The 17,500-nt window shown below is 48.1% G+C and overlaps 2 protein-coding genes across 2 annotated transcripts in view; one reads left to right on the forward strand and one right to left on the reverse strand.

Annotated features, from left to right (window-relative positions):
* The window catches only part of LOC117525737 (extensin-like), a 10,037-nt gene extending 7,076 nt beyond the window's left edge, over positions 1 to 2,961 (reverse strand). The window contains exons 1-3 of the mRNA XM_034187671.1: positions 2,808 to 2,961; positions 1,940 to 1,988; positions 47 to 1,862 (exon numbers count right to left, since the gene is read on the reverse strand). Coding sequence (XP_034043562.1) covers positions 47 to 1,862; positions 1,940 to 1,988; positions 2,808 to 2,961 — 2,019 coding nt within the window. The remainder of the gene's footprint in view (positions 1 to 46; positions 1,863 to 1,939; positions 1,989 to 2,807) is intronic.
* Position 2,962: 1 nt separating this feature from the next.
* strn (striatin, calmodulin binding protein) overlaps positions 2,963 to 17,500 on the forward strand; it is a 56,332-nt gene continuing 41,794 nt past the window's right edge. Inside the window, exons 1-2 of the mRNA XM_034187672.1 lie at positions 2,963 to 3,054; positions 8,512 to 8,542. Coding sequence (XP_034043563.1) covers positions 2,963 to 3,054; positions 8,512 to 8,542 — 123 coding nt within the window. The remainder of the gene's footprint in view (positions 3,055 to 8,511; positions 8,543 to 17,500) is intronic.

Raw genomic sequence — 17,500 nt, forward strand, 5'->3', positions numbered from 1 at the left:
CGGTGGGTGAGGTAACATGGACTCTGTGGGCTGGTGGGTGAGGTACCGTGGGCTGTGTGATGGTTGGCGGGTGAGGTAACGTGGACTGTGAGGGCCGGTGGGTGAGGTAACGTGGGCTGTGCAGGCCGGTGGGTGAGGTATCGAGGGCTGTGCGGGCTGGTGGGTGAGGTAACGTGGGCTGTGCAGGCCGGTGGGTGAGGTAACGTGGGCTGTGTGGACTGGTGGGTGAGGTAACGTGGACTGTGTGGGCCGGTGGGTGAGGTAACGTGGGCTGTGTGGGCCGGTGGGTGAGGTAACTTGGACTGTGTGGGCTGGTGGGTGAGGTAACGTGGGCTGTGTGGGCTGGTGGGTGAGGTAACGTGGACTGTGTGGGCTGGTGGGTGAGGTAACGTGGGCTGTGTGGGCTGGTGGGTGAGGTAACGTGGGCTGTGTGGGCTGGTGGGTGAGGTACCTTGGACTGTGTGGGCCGGCGGGTGAGGTAACATGGGCTGTGAAGGGCCGGCGGGGTGACGTAACGTGGGCGGTGAATGGCCGGCGGGTGAGGTAACGTGGGGTGTGTGGGTCGGCGGGTGAGGTAACGTGGGCTGAGAAGGGCCGGCGGGTGAGGTAACGTGGGCTGAGAAGGGCCGGCGGGTGAGGTAACGTGGGCCGGCGGTGAGGTATCGTGGGCTATGTGGGCCGGTGGGTAAGGTATCGTGGGCTGTGTGGGCCGGCGGGTGAGGTAACGTGGGCTGTGTGATGGCCGGCGGGTGAGGTAACGTGGGCTGTGTGGGTCGGCGGGTGAGGTAACGTGGGCTGAGAAGGGCCGGCGGGTGAGGTAACGTGGGCTGATAAGGGCCGGCGGGTGAGGTAACGTGGGCTGTGTGAGCCGGCGGGTGAGATATCGTGGGCTGTGTGGGCCAGCGGGTGAGGTAACGTGGGCCGGCGGTGAGGTATCGTGGGCTGTGTGGGCCGGTGGGTGAGGTAACGTGGGCTGTGTGATGGCCGGTGGGTGAGGTAACGTGGACTCTGTGGGCTGGTGGGTGAGGTACCGTGGGCTGTGTGATGGTTGGCGGGTGAGGTAACGTGGACTGTGAGGGCCGGTGGGTGAGGTAATGTGGGCTGTGTGGGCTGGTGGGTGAGGTATCGAGGGCTGTGCGGGCTGGTGGGTGAGGTAACGTGGGCTGTGCAGGCCGGTGGGTGAGGTAACGTGGGCTGTGTGGACTGGTGGGTGAGGTAACGTGGACTGTGTGGGCCGGTGGGTGAGGTAATGTGGGCTGTGTGGACTGGTGGGTGAGGTAACGTGGGCTGTGTGGGCCGGTGGGTGAGGTAACTTGGACTGTGTGGGCTGGTGGGTGAGGTAACGTGGGCTGTGTGGGCTGGTGGGTGAGGTAACGTGGACTGTGTGGGCTGGTGGGTGAGGTAACGTGGGCTGTGTGGGCTGGTGGGTGAGGTACCTTGGACTGTGTGGGCCGGCGGGTGAGGTAACATGGGCTGTGAAGGGCCGGCGGGTGAGGTAATGTGGGCTGTGAAGGGCTGGCGGGTGAGGTAACGTGGGCTGTGTGGGTCGGCGGGTGAGGTAACGTGGGCTGAGAAGGGCCGGCGGGTGAGGTAACGTGGGCTGAGAAGGGCCGGCGGGTGAGGTAACATGGGCTGTGAAGGGCCGGCGGGTGAGGTAACGTGGGCTGTGTGATGGCCGGCGGGTGAGGTAACGTGGGCTGTGTGATGGCCGGCGGGTGAGGTAACGTGGGCTGTGTGATGGCCGGTGGGTGAGGTAACGTGGGCTGTGTGATGGCCGGCGGGTGAGGTAACGTGGGCTGTGTGATGGCCGGTGGGTGAGGTAACGTGGGCTGTGTGATGGCTGGTGGGTGAGGTAATGTGGTCTGGTTCCAGGAAGCAGGTCTTAAAAAATGTTCTTAAACTTCACTGACGTCCTAAGACAGATTAGTGTAGCTCTGACCTTTGACCTTCAGTTTCCAGTTTGTGCTGTTTATCATAAAACGGAAACTCTGTTAAGTTGAGAAAACAAAACAAAACACCACCTTCGTCTTCTTCTTGTTAAATCAGGTTTTATCATCATGATGTGATGAACTGAGGTTTATGAGAGAAAACATCCAGAATCAGGAGATCGTTATAAATTAGAGTATAAATTAAAGTATAACATACTAAGAAACTTATAATTACGAGATAATTATGACAAAGTCATGTTTTAATAAATATCATTATAAAGAAGATTCTGATGACAAATTCTCTGATTATGACTTATAAAGTCATAACATTCTAGTTATTTATTTAAAAGTGCACAGCTTTGGCTGTTTGAAGATTTAAGTCATAAAAAGAATTTTTCAGATGAATGAATGACTTTATTTATTTAAATAATCACAACCTAAAAGTTAATTTAGGGAAAAAAAAACCCCGTAACAATAAGGTTTTAAGGATTAAGTTATTTTTTCTTTTTCTGTCCGCATCTGAAAGGACCCGCGGCCCTTAACTGGCATAAGCAGGTGCAGAAAATGAATGAATGAAAGGTCCTCAGACAGGGTGTGGTTGTGACCCCGGTGGAGGTCAGAGGTCACAGTGCTGCACACAGCCGATGGTGTGACCTGCTTTTTGTCGCAGCTGCTTTCAGCACTTTGTGGCTGAATAATGCAGACGTGCTCTTCGTCACACGCTGCAGTTTTCACGTGTGAGCAGGAAGGCAAACACACAAGGTTATGCAAGACGCCGCGCCGCGATGGCCCAGTTTGAGCAACGCAGCCCGACGACCTTTCTTTCTCTCCATTCTGCCTTTCTTTCAGAAGCTGCCTAATAAGGAATGGCATGCACACCTGCTGGTTTATCGGAGCGCCGCCGGCCACACCTCAGCGCCGTAACCAGGCTTTGTTTAACCAGGCTGTGGGCCAAGATTGGTCCTGACATAGTTTCCCCTGACAGGAAATAGAACTGTGCGGAGACAGACTGGTTGGACACTGATGATGTCATAATGCCAGGAAGAAACATCAGCCTGGCGGTGAACTGTGACAAACTTCAGGAAGTACGGCTGGAAAATGGAGCTTCCAGTTGGATTTGTGAATTGTTTGTTTGCTTTTTATTTTTTTAGATCCTGTCCTTCCAGAGGAGGGGCGGAGCCTATGTAATCTCCCCGCCCTGGTTTGGAGGCAGTAATGAAACATAACCAGTAGAGTTTGTGGAACGCTGATCATGGGTCAGAAACACGCCGGTTTTTATTTTAGTGGTGTTTCACATTCTGCCTCAGACTTTGCTATTCTTTAATTATGACATCACAAAGACATGATGAGATAAAAGTGATTTCTGACTGTGGACATGTCAGCCTGAGAGAGAAAACTGACCCACCTTTCGTCAAAAAAGTGACAGCTGCCAATCAAAATCGGCCACGTCACTAAGCCCCGCCCCCTCTATGACGTCATAGCCAATCAGAATCGATGACGTCACTATGTCCCGCCCCTAAGCCCCTCCCCTAGTCCCGCCTCCAAGCCCCGCCCCTTATGACATCACAGCCAATCATAATCGATGACGTCATTATGCCCCGCCCCTAAGCCCCGCCCCTAGTCCCGCCTCCGAGCCCCCGCCCCTTATGACGTCACATCCAATCAGAGTCGATGACGTCAGTATGTCCCGCCCCTAAGCCCCGCCCCCGGCTCCTCCCCTAGTTCCGCCCCTGGCTCCTCCCCTAGCCCCACCCCAAGCTCCTCCCCTAACCCCGGCCAAGCACCGCCTCCAAGCCATACCTCCCCTCCCACCCAGGGTCTAATATTTTAATGTCATTTTATTTCATGAATTAAAGAATGATAAAAATACCTAGATCTTTTTAATGTATTAAAGAATTAACTAATTCTGAAATAATTAAACATAAATCAGTGTCTATTATTTAATGCCCCTTTAATATTTTTAATTCTTAAATTATTACGTTTCCTTTTCTGTTTTTTAATTCGTAAATTAAAGAAGGGGTACAAATACCCGTCTCTCGGTTGTAAGTCTTTGCAGCAAGACGGTCAAATACCCACGCATAGAGCTGCTCGCGGAAACATGACCCCACGGCTGTAAAACCTGTTGCAGACGCTGTGTCTGTGTGTGTGCGTGTGTGCGTGTGTGTGTGTGTGTGTGCGTGTGTGTGCGCGCGTGTGTGTGTGTGTGTGTGTGTGTGTGGCGGGACACCCGCTGAGCGGAGATGCTGCCCCGAGGTGATGAACCCGAAGAACAATAAACAATGCTCCTTATCACTCACGCCAGATGATGTTTTCTTTTAAGATATTAGCCGATCGATCATGGGGCGCGGGACACCCGCTGAGCGGAGATGCTGCCCCGAGCCCGAACAATAAACAATGCTCCTTATCACTTACGCCAAACGGTGTTTTTAGAGCAAAAGGTAAGGAATTACGCCCCGCGGACGAAGAAGGGTTTAAAAATCCCCTTTCGACGATAGAGTGACATACAGCATTCACCATGGCGAGACGAACTCCGATCCTCCGCTACATCTGCGAGACCCCGGTTAACATCACCATGACAACAGAAGGCTCGCTTGCCCCAAAAAAAGCGAGAATGTACGTCAGCCGTCTGAGCCAGCCGATACCGGAGGAAGATCTGACGTACAGCCTGGAGGGGCACGAACGTTTAACTTACACGTTCGACCCGTATTATGCCCAAGTAAGTTTCTTCACTCTGGCCGAGGGTGAGACTGCCACTCGAGGAACCCCACGGGTGGCGCTTACTTCCGCCGATTGGGGTGTCTTCTCCGCGGCGGCGGGCTCGATGATTCGCGACACGGTCAACCCTGAACCTCCAGGAGATCGGACGCCGGAAAAGAAGAAAACACGCTTCCAACTCACCTGGCTCAGCGCCCAGGGGCCTCGCTATAGGGTGATATTCCAGCGTGGACCTCCTGACACTGTCTCTGAGGGTGAAATTAAGTTGGAGCGGGTTAGTGCCAGCGGCCACGTCAGAAGCGTCACAGCTGCGGCTGAGAGCTGGCATGAGATGTTCAACACCTGCAACGACAGGATTACGGGCCTCTTTACAAGGTGCCTGGCCTGGAGGGACGTTATCGAAGTCCGAAAAAACTTGGCCCCTCTTTTTACTTAAAAAAAATAAATAAAAAAATAAAATAAAAAATAAAATAAAAAAAAATAAAAAAAATAAAAAAAACTCTGACGTAGCTCCTCCCCGCATGCACGGGGATTTCTATAAAAACCAGGGGACCACATCTCATTCAAGCATCGGACGACGAACCAGCATGAGCTCCTCAACCTCTCCCATTGCAGCGGCCGACGACATCGCTTGTGACTGCGCGCTCGACTGTGGAAGAGACCGGCCCTCCCTGAGCCAGGCTTCACGGACCCGCGGTGGGTACGAGAGCCCGTGGGGAGTTCAGCTCGAGGCGGTCTGGGGCGAGATCCATCCTTCTCACGCGCTTTCCAGCCCGGGAGGCGTGGGGTCTCTTCCCGCTGTCACAGAGGCCGCGAGTCCGCGGGAGGTACAAGACCTCGAGCCGGCTGAGAAATACGCCACATCTTTCGCATCTGACCGGCCTGACGGGTTCCTGTCAGAGGAATTCCTGAAAACGGTGAAAGTCGGCGTGGCACACTTACTTTTGGCTGTGATCAAAAGTTACAGACAAAAACTCTGTTACGGGTGTGAGATCGATCACCCCAGCCAGCGCCAGCACGAGTGCCTGGACCCGTTAAATGAATATTTCTTTACCGGACATTTTGAGAGATTAATGGTGAGACTCTGGAGACCGACCTTCATCCCGGCTGTGGTAAAGCTCCTAGCCCAGCGCTTCCTCAACCCATCGGCTGCGAGGGTTCAGGGGGTGGTAGAAAACATCCTCACTGAGCTGAAATACACTGATACTTTTGAAGCAAAGATCAACGAACTGTACACATGTTTCGGTGAAGACGCAGATCTCGACCTGGAGGGGATGGTAGCCGTCTATAACCCAGACGACTGAAGAAAAACCTGTTTTTTTTTTTTTTTTTTTTTTTTTTTTTTTTTTTTTTTTAAATATCATTATATTGTTTTACAGTCATGGGTAATTGTGTGATGATTCTCTTTCAAAGCTTGCGGGAAGTTTATATTATACGTGGACTCTCGTATAAGCTGGAGCGGGTAGTCATTCGCAGGCTGGAGATCCCAGACGCCCCGCCTTCATGCGCTATGGAGAGGGTCTTCGATGTTATCAGACGTCGCCCCGGGCCCGGAGTCTGGACAGATCATATCTACAGCGCGGCTCTCCATTCATCTGAAAAATCTCTGTACAACGTATTACTGAAAATCTCTGTTTTGACCACTGACGATTTTACACGGTGTAATACGATGCATCTGCTTACATTATACACTCTGTTTGTGGATGTGATAGCGTGCCGGGTGAAACAGATGGGGGTGTCCAGAGGGGAGATTGTTCCTACACTTTTACAGCTGAATACTGAAATAAACCGTAAATGCGGGGGAGATGTATTACTGAGAGTTTTCCAGTTTTGTACGTGAACGTATGCTTTTTTCCTTCACGTATGCTGTGTTTAATAAACATGAACAATTGCTTTTTTCTCTGTGTGTGACTTTAATGAATGTAATAAAGCACATATTCTAAACCTTATACGGCCTGTGTTCTTTCCTATAATATTGTTGAAAAAGGGTGAAATGTTTTTCATATTGCAAGACAGAGTCATACAAACGAGGTTTTGGTGGAAAAAAGGTGCTCGTATGAATTAATGAGGGGTTTTAACACGGTCTCATTAAAGCTCGAGGCTGCTCTGTGAGCGCTCTCCGCGGTGCTGAATCAGAGTTCAATTTAACGTTTCCAAGAGCTCCTATTTAAAACGTATACTTTTTTCCTTCACACATGTTGTGTTTAATAAACATGAACAATTGCTTTTTTCTCTGTGCGTGACTTTAATGAATGTAATAAAGCATATATTCTAAACCTTATACGGCCTGTGTTCTTTCCTATAATATTGTTGAAAAAGGGTGAAATGTTTTACAAATCAAATTTATATAGCGCCAAAACCACAACAAAACAGTTGCCTCAAGGCGCTTCATATTGCAAGACAGAGTCATACAAACGAGGTTTTGGTGGAAAAAAGGTGCTCGTATGAATTAATGAGGGGTTTTAACACGGTCTTATTAAAAGCTCGAGGCTGCTCTGTGAGCGCTCTCCGCGGTGCTGAATCAGAGTTCAATTTAAAACAAAAGACTAATATTTATGGTCGCTAAAACATATAAAAATGCAAAAGGACTATCCGGTTCATCATTCTGAAGAGATCCGTCTTAAAAGATGGGTGATGAGGGTTTAATGAAGGATGTATATTATAGTCCGGTAAATCCGGGGAGTTTTGGAGGGCCGGAGCGTTTACGCAGGGCTCTGCATGATCAACACAGCTCTAAAATTCGTATGAAGCATATCAGAGATTTCCTGTCGGGGGAAGATGCATACACATTACACAAACCTGCCAGGACGCATTTTCCAAGAAATAGAGTATTTGTCACAAACCCGCTTAACCAATTTCAGGCGGATTTATGCGACATGCAGGGGTTATCAGATTTTAACGACGGGTACAAGTACCTGCTGACCGTTATCGATATCTTCTCAAAAAAAGCGTATGCCAGACCTCTGAAGTCAAAGCAAGGGCGCGAAGTCTCACAGGCCTTTGCCTCACTCTTAAAGCAGAGCGGGGTGCCTCTGAAGATGCAGACTGATGCCGGGAAAGAGTTTTTTAACAAATCGTTCAAGGATTTAATGAAAAAACACCGGATTCTACATTTTGCCACCGCAAGTGATCTGAAAGCCTCGGTTGTCGAGAGGTTTAATCGCACGCTAAAGACGAGAATGTGGAGATATTTTACTGCTAAAAACACGAGAAGATACATCGACGTCCTACCGTCTTTACTCACGGCTTATAACGAGAGTTATCATAAAAGCATTAAGATGAGGCCGAATGAGGTTAATGATCGAAATGTCGATCAAGTGTTTCAAAATTTGTATGGGGCATCCACCCTACGCAGGAGGCCTGTGAAGTGTAAATATAAGGTCGGAGATATAGTCAGGGTCTCCAAGCTCAGGGGAGTTTTTGATAAAAAATATGAACAAAGTTTTACGGATGAAATGTTCACGGTGTCAGAATGTATACAACGTACGCCGCCCGTTTATAAATTGAAAGATTATGACGGTGAGATCATTGAAGGCTCATTCTATGAACCGGAATTGCAGAAGGTTAAAATAGCAAAAGACAGACCGTATCAGGTTCAAGAAATTATTCGTGAACGTTTTACCAAGGGAAAGAAATTTGTATTTGTCAGATGGAAAAATTGGCCCGAGAAATTTAACTCCTGGGTTCCCGCGGACCAGCTGATGGCCGTATAAATATGAGAACTTCCATCTTCAACCGACATATGAGAAATGGATCGGGATCTGAAACACGGATTTTATATGACTCTGCCTTCAAACGCCAGCCTAAAAGTATTCCCGGACAACACAATTTCATGCTACCAGGTGGACTTGGCTCGACACCTGGATCTAGAGGGTGACTGGGATGTGGCGCTGACGGAAATTTGTTATCCGCACACCTGGTTAAATATCCCGGAAAAGCCTTCCTGTACGTTCCAGGTGATGAAAATTACGGGCAAGAACAAACTCGCCGTTCACTCGCGATATTTTGACACGGGATATTATGATAACTTTGAGGTTATTGCAGGGCTGATAAACCCTCGTTTGAAGACTATAGATCCGAATCTGACTTTAAAATATGACGATATCCAGAAAAAGTTTCTGTGGGAAGGAGACGGTACCAGCCAGGTATATTTTGAAGCCCCGACGGCGTACATGCTGGGGATGCACCCTAATCAATGGCTGAGATGCGGACCCGGGGTCACGAGCTGTCCCCGCTACCCCGATATAAAAGCAGGGATGTATCACCTGTTCTGTTATACAGACGTTGTACAGCCTCAGGCGGTGGGTGACGCTTTTGCTCCTCTCCTCCGAGCGTTCGAAATTGGAGGTCGTTTCGGGGAAATAATTACAAAGAAATTCAACCCCGCTTATTACATCCCGGTCTCCAAAAGACATATTGAGACAATACGCATCGAAATCAAAAGCGATCAAGATCAAACGGTGGATTTCAGATACGGTAAAGTGGTTGTGACATTACATTTTAAACCGGCGGGATAAAAAAAAAATGGCTGGGGCAGCGCACAAAGCCGACATTTATAGATTTGTGCCTTACTATGAAAATCAAGTCGGGAATGGCCTTCACGGCTTCCACGGCGCTCCTGTTATGTACGGGCGCGGGCTCGGGAACATATTTCGAAACTGTTCAAATTTGTGTCGCCGCTGATTAAACAAGGATACACGATCGCCAAACCTCACCTGAAAAACGCAGCCCGAAGCATCGCTTCCGACGTAGTGAGCCGCGTTGTTGAGAGGGCCGGACGGAGTCAGGAGCCCGAGCAGCAGCGGGGGTCCGGGATCATGGTGCTCTCAAGAAGGCCCCGGAAACGCCCCCCGGGGAAACGGGTCAAAACAGTTAAAAAGCGAAAGACCCCCGGAAAAAGCAGAACAGTTCGAAGGAAGCATAAGAAGAGGAGGTTGTCCGGGGATATTTTCTCTTAAACAATGTCTCTTTTGCGAAATAATTCCCCCGAATGCACCATGAGCGAATTGGATTTATTCGCCGTCCCCGGGACCCAGCTGTCCATCGAGCAAAGCCAATACGTTGAAGTCAGCCCGTTATCAGCCCTGACGGACATGGGCCCTATCGAGTTTTTTATCCCCGGAGACGGTGAGAGGTATTTAGACCTCAATAATACGCTGCTTTATCTGCGAATGAAAATTACAAACGCCGACGGGACTGACCTGGCTAATGACGCCCGCGTGGGCGTCATAAATTATCCTCTCAATACGATTTTCTCACAAGTCGACGTGACTCTGGGTGACCGGCTGATTTCCCAGTCCAGCGCGACGCACCCGTACAGGGCAATGATTGAGACGCTGCTGAACTTTTCCCCCGCTTCATTGAATCGCAGTTCACGGGCGGTTTGTTTTACAAGGACACCCCGGGTCAGCACAATTCGACCGCTGTGGATGACGCGGGCCCGAATAAAGGCCTCGTGAGCAGAGCGCGCTTTAGCGCCGAATCGCGTGAATTTCAAGTTCAGGGTCCGCTGCACGCGGACATATTTTTCTGCGAGAGGCTTCTTCTGAATAACATTGATCTAAGAGTTAAATTAATTCGAGCCAGCGATGCTTTCTGCCTGATGGGGCTGGCGGCCTCCACTTTCAAGCTGAAAATTCTGGGCGCATCCCTATTCGTTAAGAAAGTCACCGTATCCCCTGCAGTGAGATTGGGCCACTCCGCGGCTCTCATGAAAGGGAACGCCGTGTACCCGTTATCACGAATCAACGTTAAGACTTACGTGATCCCCAGCCATTCCAGGATATGCAACCAGGAGAACCTGTTTTAGGAACCATGCCCAAATATGTGGTTCTGGGTATGGTGAATCACAATGCATTCAGTGGGAGAAGAGATCTGTCCCCGTTTGAATTTGCACACTATGACCTGGAGTACCTCGCACTCAGTCAAAACGGGAGACAGCTGCCGGCTAAAGCTTTCCAGCCTGAATTTAACAACGAACTCTCTGTCAGGGAGTTTTACAATCTCTACACCGCGACCGGACGACACCTCAAAGACCAGCCTCTCTGTATAGACCGGGAGGATTTTGCGCGCGGCTACGCGCTGTACGTCTTCAATTTAAACCCGGAGGAGGACAGCGGCGCTCTGAGCCCCGTCTCCACAGGCACCCTGCGACTTGAAATGAGATTCAGAGTCGCGACTCCGCATACCACCACGCTGATAGTGTACGCGTGTTATGATTCTCTCCTGGAGATTAATTCCAAGCGACAGGTCCTTGTGGATTTTTACTGATGAACACCCTGGAATTGGACGCAGTTATGAGGGGCTTAATAGGAGACCTGTTTGCCGGTGTTTTGCGTCTGACGAGTTATTCCGGATCAAGCCGGGCCCTCCCGTATATTTCATTGTAAACACCCACCCTAGACATTTACCGGGAGAACACTGGTTAGCGCTCACCGTTGAAAAAATGGTCGAGCCACATTTTTTGACTCGTTCGGCCTCAGCCCTGACTTTGATTACTACCCTAAAAGCATCCTGCAATATCTGGAGAATCTCCCAGATGTTAAAAACATTCTGTATCACAACAAGCAGCTTCAGCACGAGTTATCCGACGTATGCGGACAACACTGCGTGTATTATCTGTATAACAGAGCCAGTGGGAAGTCGTACCGGGACGTGGTGTCTTTATACTCCGAAATACTATCGCGAACGATGATTTGGTTTCTGATTTTGTGAAAAGATATCGTTATTGCCTTAAGAAAAGCTGCAATACCTCCTGTAACCAGCTAGCAGGGCCTCTGCATGAGTTTAAATATTGTCACGGCTTGTGTTAACCGGCGTTCCTATTTTTTTATGTTTTTCCGTGTGAAAATGTAACCCCCGTCTTAGAACGCTCTCCCGATCATACCTTTAAAGTTTTATTGCGTTTGGAAATTTAAACCCCCGTTTTTTAAATGTAGAAAGAAGCCTTGACCTTTGACCTTTGATTTTTGTATGTGTTTTTTTCGCCTGAAAACGGGGTGGATGTGTGAGAGCGGCCTTCCGATCATACCTTTAAAGTTTTAACGCGTTTGCATAATGTAAACCCCCGTTTTTAAACGTAGAAAGAAGCTTTGACCTTTGACCTTTGATTTTTTGTATGTGTTTTTTTTTCGCCTGAAAACGGGGTGGATGTGTGAGAGCGGCCTTCCGATCATACCTTTAAAGTTTTAACGCGTTTGCATAATGTAAACCTCCGTTTTTAAACGTAGAAAGAAGCTTTGACCTTTGACCTTTGATTTTTTGTATGTGTTTTTTTTTGCCTGAAAACGGGGTGGATGTGTGAGAGCGGCCTTCCGATCATACCTTTAAAGTTTTAACGCGTTTGCATAATGTAAGCCTCCGTTTTTAAACGTAGAAAGAAGCTTTGACCTTTGACCTTTGATTTTTTGTATGTGTTTTTTTTCGCCTGAAAACGGGGTGGATGTGTGAGAGCGGCCTTCCGAACATACCTTTAAAGTTTTAACGCGTTTGCATAATGTAAACCCCCGTTTTTAAACGTAGAAAGAAGCTTTGACCTTTGACCTTTGATTTTTTTTATGTGTTTTTTTTCGCCTGAAAACGGGGTGGATGTGTGAGAGCGGCCTTCCGAACATACCTTTAAAGTTTTATCGCGTTTGCACGCTTTAAAACATGTTATTAAGTACAGAAAGAAGTGTTAATCTTTGATCCTAAATTTTTTTTATGTTTTTTTTCGCCTGAAAACGGGGTGGATGTGTGAGAGCGGCCTTCCGATCATACCTTTAAAGTTTTATCGCGTTGCATGATGTAAACCCCCGTTTTTAAACGTAGAAAGAAGCTTTGACCTTTGACCTTTGATTTTTTTTTATGTGTTTTTTGTGAAAATGTTCCGAATGTGTAGAAAATGCACCCCCGATCATACCTTTAATGTTTTTGCATCGTTGTTATTAAGTAGAGAAGTGTTGAAAGTTGTTTTTTAAACCGTATACCGAATAAAAGTGATGAAGGCCGGAGATGAGTTTCAGTCTGTGTTTTATTAGTAACAATATACAAAAACGTGACTGACTGCGATGTATTTTAAAGAATCTTGATCATAATATCCAGTCAGTTTTTAATTCGATACCCTCCTTTTATGGTGAGAAACCTTCCCAGCGTTGGAAGTCTTTTTTTTCTTAAGTTTCTTCCTGGCCGGCGAATCGGTTAAAAGAAGGGATTCATCCGGCGAGCTGCTCCGGCCTTTTTTAAGCTTCTGAAGCTGCTCGCGGGCTTGCGGGTTTGATACGCACGCCACCGGGATGTTCCGCTCCTGTAAATATTGAGGAACTTCACCCAGCCTGTAGGAGGGCTCGATTTCTTGAACGAGGATCCGAGATGTTTCATAAGATCTATGGCGTGAGACCCCTCACGACTTTCCCCTTGTAAATAAATTCCCCCGACGGACTCCAGCGCGTATCACCCTTCGATAATTTCCTCATAATATATTCAGCGTTTCTACGCTCTCTGGAGGGGATATTCTTCAGGACCTCTGTGACAGTCTCATCCTCCTCCTCCTCCTCCTCCACCCCCTCCTCCTCAGGTTGCTTAGCGACGCGAGTCTCTTGCGGGGGTGAAACGCGTGATTCGAGTTCCCCCTGCTTGATCAGGGTTAAATAGCGCTGCAGCAGAGCCTCATACTTTTTAATTTTTTCATAAGGAGAGTGAGTACGTTCTTCCAGTATACCTCGCATTCGCGAGTCTAAATCATTTTCCGCCCGTTTGTCTGATGTTATTTCCGCTCGGCGGAACGGAATGACTGAGTTGAAGCATCTGCTGTGGAGTGAGTAAAACATCTTTTGCGCCGCTTTGAACGCCATTATCCTCTGGGTACTATTAGACTCGTTATAACGGGCAGGGCCGCGGCGAGCAGAGGCAGGAGAAAGCCGCCCGTCTGAATCAGCGCTCCCCGCTTCTTTTTATAACTGGTTTTTCTGTCGGCCAGAAGACGTAAAACTCTTTTTCGTTTTTTTCAAGGCCCGGAATTGAGAGTCGCTCAAGGCGATATTCCCCTTTAATATATTCAAAGCGATCTCGGATAAAGTTTTCAGAAGCTCCGCCCTGCAGGTCTTCAGGCTGTGGTGACGCTCCCTCGCCCCGGCTCTGATTAGCGCTTTAAGAGCGGGGGCGTTCCTTTTTAAAAGAGAGCTCATATCCGTTTATCTTTCTGTAAATAAACTGTGGGCCACTCGTGCGGGAGTAATCCCGATCTCAGTCTGAACTGATCTGGACACTCCTGCGTGCAATCCAGTAATAAATACCCGTAAGGTACGCTCGTAGCATCATCAAGTGCCTCCAAAAAAATTGTTTTCTGCCGGGAAACATTTGCTGAGCCAGAATGTTCATCTGTAACTTGTCTCTGGGATTTTTAAACAGCACCATATAATTACAATTCAAACTGATGGTTCGACTGTATTTCCCTTTATGAAACACGTTCTGTGTGATCATGATGACGCTCATATTCCGGTGATGTCTGTACTGGGTGAAAATTCTTACAACTTCAGGATGATCCGTTGCTTGAAAGATGAGATCGTCCAAAATAACCAGATGGCTCTGACCTTCAGGGAAAAGGCTGTCGTCCAGAAATGAGTCAGGGAGTCCTCTTACAAATTTAATATTTTTATTCTTCAGTTCAGAATACAGAGGTTGTTCAGACGTATACAGCCATACAATGTTGTCAGGCACATGTCTCATAGCGTGGCTACAATTTTCCAGCAATGTTTTCACAAACACAGTCTTTCCCGAACCACTCGGTCCAACGATGAGACAGGAGAATGGGAGCTGAAGTCTGGGGTCAATCTCCACCGTATTTCCAGAGTGAGACATGTTTCAAAATCCGAACGGTTCGGTTTCCCCGTCCTTTAAAAGACGCCGCTTGTCATACACCACCCTGAAGGATTTTTGAAATGACACGTTTGTCAAACTGAAACTGCTTTTATGACGTTTAATTCCCTGCTGCGGCGTTATGATAGATGCAGCGAGGGCGGGATCTTTTATATAACCCTCGACCAGATCTTTGACGCTGTCAAAGTTTATTTTCTGACAGCTTTCGTGGGTTTGAGTGATCCCCTTCACACGCATGACCGTTTTACCTCGTGCGGTTTATATGCGTAACTTTTAGGTCCCGCCGCTGCAAACTCTGTGATGACATCGCCGTTCAACTCGTCGGTGAGCTGCCCCAGATAATTACCGGTAGGCAGCGGGGTTTCACCCCGCCTACAAACGTAAATCAGGCTATCGGTATCATAATACAGAATCCTGTCAGGATTTGCCACAGCCTCCATAAAACCGTACAAGGTCAAACGCGCGTACGCCGTTGTAAACGCCGCGATGAAAATATTGACGGTTTTACCCGGTCGGCTGACGTGCCGCGGGCCGTACCTCCATTGAACCATAGCCGCCTGACTGCTGAGGAATGTTAGATATGTGACCTCGTACTCTTCAGAAAACAGATACCTGAACAGATCGTCAGCATTTTTAACGAGCGCGGTCTGCGTCAGATTTGCCCTCTGGGCGAATTTCCCCCAGAAGGAGTTGAGGCAGATCTTAGCCATCTGACGTTTTGCCGGATTGTGACTGATTTTTTCTGGGTCTAAACGAATCTTCTGATTCAGCCAGTAGTCCGTGATGTATTTTTCTCTGCTCTCGGAGTCTTTATCAAATTCGGGAGGGAAACCAGAGGCTTCCTGCTTGTGTTTTAAGAAGGTGTTTATGTACCCCTCAAAGATTTTATCACTTTTTTCCTCAAAATGCCAGACTTCAAAAATCTTAGCTACAGCATAGCCTGTATCCAGAGCTTTGTGGAATTCCGGGGTCGTCCAAGTCCCAGACAGAGCTCTCTGCTGCTGACTGTGTGTGCACGCTGCAGCTTGATTATTTTCATCAGCGCAGGTGCGACACAGAGTAAACACCAGTTTACCGTGAGGAGTTCTGTGTGGGAGGACGGGGAATTTTAGCCCCTGGGGCGGGTACACGATGGCTTTGATGAGCCCGAAATAAGTCCTGGGGTCTCTGAAATTTCTCTCTATAATTTCCGGATGCCCCGTGGGATATGTGAAATTTACGTTAACGTAAGGATACAGCGAGGTCACGTCGACGTAATAGACCGTCTCATCTTGCTCAGCCGTGTACCTCAGACGGGCCGCGCAAGTCCGACCGCCGTATAAAGCGTCGCGAGGTTCGAGGGGCGGCGGTAACCCCCTGCGGGCGAGGAAACACCGAACGCTCTCATCCCTCAGCCTCATTTCAAGCCATTGATGCTCCCAAATTACGTTGAGGGTGACGCCCGGCATAGCCCGCAGAAAGGCTATTTTTTTCTGACACGCTGCGTGGAGCTCTCCAAATGAGGTGTTTGTGAGAGGGTTTATTTCATGCTGTGTAAAACACCTTGCACACCCGTGGTAAAAACATCCGAGAAACTCCCACACTTTTATCCGGCCGTCAATCTGAGCATACCCATCAACATAATAACCTCCTATTTTTTTCTCGCCCCTGTTTAGAGCATGATCGATGATAATGTTTTGCGTCTCAGCAACCCATTCTAACCATTGCACGGCCACGTCCGAATATTTTTTATGCCTCGTTCTATAATTGTCGGCGGAGGGGATCGCCAGCGTTTTTGGAGCAAGAAAGTTAGTTTGGAAGACTTTCATACACGCCGAGGCGATTGTAACGCAGGTAAAAGGATCCACGAGTGTTTCAGCGATGAATTCAGACATAAATTTGGAGCAGGCTGCAGCCAAGATTTTTGTGTCGTTATCACAATACATAACGGCCTCGGCTTTAAAATCGAAAATTGCGTTTTTTTTTTCCGCACGTACCACGCGTTAAATTCCTCTCTTTCTCCCTCTGACATATTTGCGACCCCGTAAGCCGCTGAGTCAGGGTACGGACCGACATAGTTCAGATTTTTTTCTGAACTGAACAGGTGCGGAAAGTAACCTTTGCGGATGATTTCGTCTTTCAGCCGGATCCCCAGGGCTTTAGGCATCTGAGATAAGCGCATTGTAAGGAAAGATAACGAATCTATATATTTCTGTTTAAAGGCGGCGTCTGTCATGAGTAATAGTTTACTCCCAGTCATAATCACAGCGGGGGTTACGCCCTGCTGGACTAAATACTTTAGAAGCAAATAGCCGTCAAAACCTTTTGAGTTGTGAGCGATGAACACGTATTCTTTGAATTTTCTCGTTCTAAAATGTTTAAAGAAGCGGGCTACGCAGTCTGTCCCCCATGCGCTCCAAAAATCACCCGTCTTTGTTACAGCGCTGACGTAAAACGGTACGTGTTCCCCGTTATTATCGACATACGTTTCAAAATCATAAAAAACATATTTCTCTGAATGCGTCTCTTCAGCTTTGAGCGGGGTCATATAGCAGAGGTGACCCTCGCTCGGCTCCTGGAGAGCCTCGCCGCATATATGACACCTCTTCTGCTTACACACGTGCGGAGCGCTGTTTTTAGAAAACGCTATGTAATACTCACGTTTACATCGAGAGCATTTTTTTCTGTTATCACACACATTAACGAACTTACCGGCGGAAGGACGATACTTCGGCTGTTTATGCAGGCTGTAACAGGTGGGAGAGCGACACTCCTTGTTACATTCGCTGCAGAATACAGGGTTATTTTTCTCATAACACTGCGTGGATTCACAAATTTTACAATATGACGGACAATTATGGGAGGCGTGGTTATTGTACCCCTCAAAGCAAAACTTACATACATATTTCACTCCCAAAAATCTCTTTAAATCGATGATTCCGTAAAAATGATTATTAAACAGAAAAACGAAAAGAGTTTTCTGCTGCGCCGGTATTCCTGTCTGGAATTTTGTCAGCTTTCTC

The sequence above is a fragment of the Thalassophryne amazonica genome, chromosome 15 (genome assembly GCF_902500255.1).
Source record: "Thalassophryne amazonica chromosome 15, fThaAma1.1, whole genome shotgun sequence".
In the NCBI taxonomy this organism is placed as follows: domain Eukaryota; kingdom Metazoa; phylum Chordata; class Actinopteri; order Batrachoidiformes; family Batrachoididae; genus Thalassophryne; species Thalassophryne amazonica.